This window comes from Rattus norvegicus, chromosome 3 (assembly GCF_036323735.1).
Source record: "Rattus norvegicus strain BN/NHsdMcwi chromosome 3, GRCr8, whole genome shotgun sequence".
NCBI classification, from domain to species: domain Eukaryota; kingdom Metazoa; phylum Chordata; class Mammalia; order Rodentia; family Muridae; genus Rattus; species Rattus norvegicus.
In genome coordinates this window covers 118,278,796-118,284,795 of record NC_086021.1, presented here as the reverse complement: position 1 = coordinate 118,284,795, position 6,000 = coordinate 118,278,796, and the positions used below count along the sequence as shown (strand labels likewise).

Below are 6,000 nucleotides of genomic sequence, written 5' to 3'. Positions count from 1 at the left end.
TTTGGGTTCCTCACATTTAATGAGTAAAATTATAACTCCTTTCATGGAAAACATAGACTATCATTTACCTCTGTGATTGTACCTTCATCCCTTGCTTAGTTTGTTTCTCTAATTTAAACTTAAAAAAGTAACTGATACATAAAATATTACTATTAGCTAAGTATGACAGAACTATCCTGTTTTCCTTAGAAGTATAACTCTTAAATAAAAGCTTCTGATGTATTTTTTGTCTCATAACGATTTTCATTAAAAATGCATTATTCACTTTCTACTATAGCATTAGTTTTTGTTTCCCTATAGCTAGACTTTGATATTCTTTTAAAGGTGTCTGTTAAAGAAGCTATATCAAGTTACATTGTGACTGTCAGTTCATGAAACTGTATTGTTTCCTTTTGTCCTTATTTACAGAACTTTATCAGGTTATGAAGGATTTGATGACATGAATAAAAATCAATAATCTTTGCCTTCTGTTTATATTTCTTCAGATAGTACAGCAGCAGATTTATCACTTACATGGTGACTATGAACCTATCGTTAGGATGAAACAGTGACGATCTTAATATAAGAGCTTTCTTTACTTTTAATGCACTTCCATTGTCTCAAGGTCATTGCAGAGGACATTTCAAACCTAAATGCTCTAATTCCTCTTCTGTGGTAACTGCTATTGTTTGGCAGATTGTAGGCAGATGCCACTGAGATGAACAACCTTCTATGTTTCTTCTTTATCTTAGTCATCAGGGCTTCGTCTATGTTTAAAGTTGTTTACTTTTCTGGTATTCAATCTGTCTGTAATTCTGCCAGAAACTGAACCACTGTCTTACTAAAGAACACAATATTATATTGGGAATATAATATATACTTGTAATGAATTGTAGCTAAATAGAGGCATAGTCTTCAAAATATGGAAGGTCACAGTAATTTGTTAGTCCATATTTTGGACACAATTTAAGTGTTTTTCTTTCAACATTTACTTATTTTACATTTTACTTTTTAATATGAAATTATTTATTGTAATGCATTCACAAATCAAATGTCCCACTGCTAGGTTATTATTTTACTATTTCTGGTAACTCTTTACTAATTTTGTTTTGGGTATTTTAGAAAGATCTGAATAACTGAAGACAGATCCAATGAATGAATCAAATTACTCTGAAGTATCTGAATTTATATTCCTGGGACTATCAACCTACAGACCAACACAGTATTTCCTCTTTGCATTCTCTATAATATCATATGCAATAACATTTCTAGGAAATTTCTCAGTTGTGTTTATAGTGATCTTTGACCCTCATTTACATTCACCCATGTACTTCCTTTTAGCTAACCTTTCATTTGTTGACTTTTGTTTTTCTACCTCAACAGTTCCTAAGTTGATTTCTGATCTGTACTCAGATCACAGTATCATTTCAATCCAGAGCTGTATCTTCCAGATGTTTGTCCTCCATCTCCTGGGGGGATGTGAAATGGTGTTGCTGGTAGCTATGGCTTGGGACAGATATGTGGCCATATGCAAACCTCTCTACTACCTGACCATCATGAACCCACGGATGTGCTTTTTGCTTTTGATTGGTGCCTGGATTATTGGTCTCATTCATTCAGTGGCTCAATTAGCTTTTGTTGTCCATTTGCCTTTTTGTGCTTCTAATGAGATAGATAGTTTTTATTGTGATCTTCCTCGCTTTATCAAATTGGCCTGTATAGACACCTACAGAATGGAGTTCTTGGTTACTGCTGACAGTGGATTGATTTCCCTCAGTACCTTCTTCTTATTGATTATGTCCTACATCTTCATACTGTTTACTGTACGAAAACAGTCCTTGGGCAGTTTGTCCAAGGCCCTCTCAACACTTTCTGCTCACATCTCTGTGGTAATTTTGTTCTTTGGACCATGCATCTTTGTGTACATATGGCCATTCCCCACTGTGCCAGTGGATAAGTTCCTTGCCATTCTGGACTTCATGATTATACCCATCCTGAACCTTGCCATTTACACGCTGAGGAACAAAGACATGAAGGTGGCAATGAGAAGACTGAGTGTTCAGCTTCTGAATAAGAAAAATATCTGCTAAGTTTCTCATAAGCATGCACAACCTGAATACTGTATTATAAACACAAATGTTAAATGACCATCTCTACTTTGATATGATGTATTTTTTTATTCCCACAATTTGATTAATTTATTTTGAGTTGATAATGGTATGGTTATTAGCTATATAATATTACATATTTACTCATTGTTTATTTATATATTATAGATGCACTACTTATTGATTACATATTTATTGGCTATTATGAAGTGCTTATCTTAGACTATTTGAAAAGCACTAGTGGAAATATTAGAAATGTATTATCCAATATTTCCACATCTGAAGAAATTTATCATTGCCTTCAAGACATTTCTTGTACTAGGGCTACATTTAATCAAACTGGCTTCAAACTCAAAATCCCCCTGCATCAGCCTCCTGGACATTGGGATTAAAATGTTCCCCATCACATTTGACTTGCTTTTCGGTTTGTGTTTGTGATGAATGAGTGTGTATTTTGAGACTACATGGTGTGGGTGAGGGCCAGCAAGAATGGGAGACAGATGTAGTCTAGACTCTTGTGGGAAACCTGGAGTGGGAAACATTGAAGAGTCAGAGGTAGGTTAAGAAAGGTAGATTCTAGACTGTACTTTCCAGAAGTACATTTGAAGAGATGAACTTATATAGGAGCTGAGACAAGGGGTGCTGCCTAAAATTCTAGCAGCTCAGAGGAAGGAGAATGTCGTTCAAGAGGGCTTAGAGAAGAAAGAAGAGGAGGACAAGGAGCTTAACCTTGTATGAGTAGAGGAGGAAGGGAAGAAGGAGAGGGACGGAAGGAGAAGGAAGGAGGACAAGCATGGAGACAGTCAGACGTGGAGGTTGAGAAGGAGCATTTCTACAATGAGGATGACAAATGTGCTTTAAGAAATAACTCAGGACATTGATCATTTCTTAAAAGCTACTCAGCGGGAAAGAGGGTATAAGAGAAGGACTTGTGTGAGGGGGTATTGGAAAGAAAGAAAGGGCTGGGCTGTAAAGTGAATAAATACATACATTTTTAAAAAGGAAATAACTCAGATTTCCATCAAGCTCTATAGATATTTGAGGGTCTTTGATGGAACTCAGATTTACTTTCCTGCAGTAGGTTGGTCAGAAGTGGCTTGTACAAGCACAAGGAACGCCCTTAAATCCCAACGATGTTGCAGTACTCAAGCCATGTTCTTGTGCATGCGCACACCAACGCTTACTAGTGTTGCTTGGCAACCTGGATTCTATCAACTGTATCTGTGGGAGCCCGAAGCTATTTTCCCCACCCTACTACCTTGGTGGGGGGACCTTGTGTTCATATCTTGATTTAAGCTGATACTACGTTTGGGTGTTAGTGAGTCTCAGGGGTGAAAGGGGGAGGGGTGGCTGAGACCAGTAGCCTCAATCATGAAGAAGATCTTGGTTCATGGAGTTAAGGAAAAGACACCAATGGGTTTCTGCGATGTCCCACGAAAAAACCTGTTGGACTTTTTACGCGATATGAAAAGCATTTCTGTCCCAAACGAACCCAGATACAAACCTCTCAGAAAGATCCACCAGGCTGCAAGCGAGGGTGATACAGAGAGACTACAGAAAATGATAAGTCTTGGTAAACACAGTGTGCATGACAGAGACTTTAAGCAAAGGTAATAGGGGCTATGATCTACTGGGAGTGGCCGGAGTGGAGGATGTGAAACAACCTCTGTTATGTCCAAAGAGCAGGGTAAGGGACCCAAAGGGAGGAGAAGGCCTCTCTGTACTCCTTGTCCTCTGGATCCTTAGCACCTCCTCATGACTTGCACGCCTGCTAGCTAGCCCAGATGTTTCAATTCCACCTACAAATTTATCCTGATAAATCATGAACTTACCAAGTATATTTATTTGTTTTCTCAACCAATTTGTTTACCATTAGTAATATGAACACCGACTATGCAGCATTCATATTGTATTATTTTTAAAAACTTTTTTTGCTTTGTCCTCTCTAAATAAATTTAAATACTCTAAGTCCATTTTACAATCCTTGAAATTAATCGTATTTAAACACATCAGAAAAAAAGTAATCATCCTGTACTTAAACTCTTGTGTGCTAAGTAGAAGGAATAATGATATCCTTAAACTGAGCCGCTAAGCCCAGGTAGAAATATAAAAAATGCATAATTCCCATTAGTACATCATTATGATATTCTATGAAATAACTACTATTTTTTTTATTTTTTAGCTTTAATGATATCAAACACACTGCCTTTTTTACTAATACAGAAAGTACTATTACAGTAGTACTAATACTAATATAGTAAGCCATTAAATTATTCTATTTTCTTCACAAGGGAATTAGATATTTGTTCAGAAGGTGGAAGAACCACCTAACATTCAATGGGTAATAATTCTGTGCCATTTAATATATTCTTATTACATGAGTAATTGCTAACGTTTATACAGCATTTTAGAATATCATTAAAAATTCCCTTTTTCTCTAGGACTGCTCTCCATTTTGCCTGCGCCTATGGCCATGTGGAAGTAGTAAGTGTTCTATTGAGAAATAACTGTGATATTGATGCCGCTGACAGGAACTCCATCACACCTCTGATGAAGGTATACATATATATATACTCCTCCAAATCCAGCATAAAATAGGCTTAATTTAAGTAATTGTAAAAGGAACCTACCCACGAACCTGTCACTACTTCATGAATCCTACGTGATGTTTATATTAAATTCTTTGAGCAAACCATCTGTATCTTGGTATATTCCTAGGCTGTTCAAAACTGGACATATGAATGTGTGTGTACATTGTTGAAGCATGGGGCTGATCCAAACCGTATGGACAAAAATGGCAATACTTCTCTCCACTACGCTGTGTCTGAAGATAACCAGACACTGGCTAAATGCTTGCTTAAATACAGTGCAAACCTGGAACAAAAGAACAAGGTATCATTAAACTCACTATAGTTCCCAAATAATCTGAAATGTATATGTGTGAAATGTATTAGCAGTAATAGGGTTAAGATTAACTTCACAGGCTAAAAATTCAATCATTCTTGAATAAAAATATTCTGACATGGCTTAGTTGTTTGTTTAACAACATGATCTCAAAAAGGATGTTTTAAAAGAAGTGTTAAAATATAGAATGTATAGAGTATAGAGTATAGCATTGAAGGCTGGTATATTTACTGTTTTGCATCAAGATAAAATTTAATGTCTTTTTTTCTTTACAAAAAAATTAGTTTCTAAATTTTGTGAGGCAGTACTCTTTGAGAGCAAAACTTCCCTTGTTAACGAAACTATGTTAAAATTCAAATGAAACAAAATAATTTGTGATAAAGCTTATTGTTTACAAATAATATCTAATGATATATTTCTCTGTGTTAAGACTGAATTAAGGAAGATAGAACCAGATCCTGATCAGAAATATGTATGCCATCTCAAAATTAGGCTATTAAAGGGATACAAGAAGAATTGTTACTATTTTCAACTTATTATTTCAATAATTTTTAAAATTTATTTTGATCATATTCTTTCCAACCCCCAACTCCTCCCACATTCTCCTCGCCCATCTTCTTACCAACTTCACTAAAATGGAAAACCAAGGACACCACAACTCCATAAAACACAAATAAAAAGAACCAAAATTGTTTGAAGATGCGTTTGTGTGCACTGATGCTGTGCTTTCTGTTTGGCAAGTAGCCATTCTTGAGTTACAAACATTCCTGCATAGCTCCACCTGAAGAAAACGCTGAAGATATAAGTGTTCTCTGTGTGGAAAACCAGAGGAAATGTCAAAGAACTTACTGGCATATTTTCACTTTTGGCAAAGAAACAACTACTACTTAGATCAGAACATAACCTCTGTTCTCAAAGCTAGGAAGCTTGCTTGGATGGGAGTGAGAGGATGAAATTCACATTTTCACATATTGAAATGATCCTAGCTGCTTGTTCTATCCCCATTAAG

The 6,000-nt window shown here is 35.9% G+C and overlaps 2 protein-coding genes across 2 annotated transcripts in view; both read left to right on the top strand.

The window, feature by feature from the left end:
• Positions 1–1,130: 1,130 nt before the first annotated feature.
• On the top strand, positions 1,131–2,069 carry Or4f52 (olfactory receptor family 4 subfamily F member 52). The gene has a single exon (NM_001001068.1). The coding sequence runs from the start codon at positions 1,131–1,133 to the stop codon at positions 2,067–2,069; it is 939 nt and encodes a 312-aa protein (NP_001001068.1).
• A 1,224-nt stretch (positions 2,070–3,293) lies between these two features.
• Potefam1 (POTE ankyrin domain family member 1) overlaps positions 3,294–6,000 on the top strand; it is a 185,699-nt gene continuing 182,992 nt past the window's right edge. The window contains 3 exon segments of the mRNA XM_039106462.2: positions 3,294–3,697; positions 4,529–4,643; positions 4,806–4,979. Coding sequence (XP_038962390.1) covers positions 3,459–3,697; positions 4,529–4,643; positions 4,806–4,979 — 528 coding nt within the window. The 5' untranslated portion in view covers positions 3,294–3,458.

Coding starts and splice junctions, on each gene's coding strand:
- Or4f52 (NM_001001068.1), top strand. CDS start 1,131: ATGAATGAATCAAATTACTCTGAAGTATCTGAATTTATATTCCTGGGA.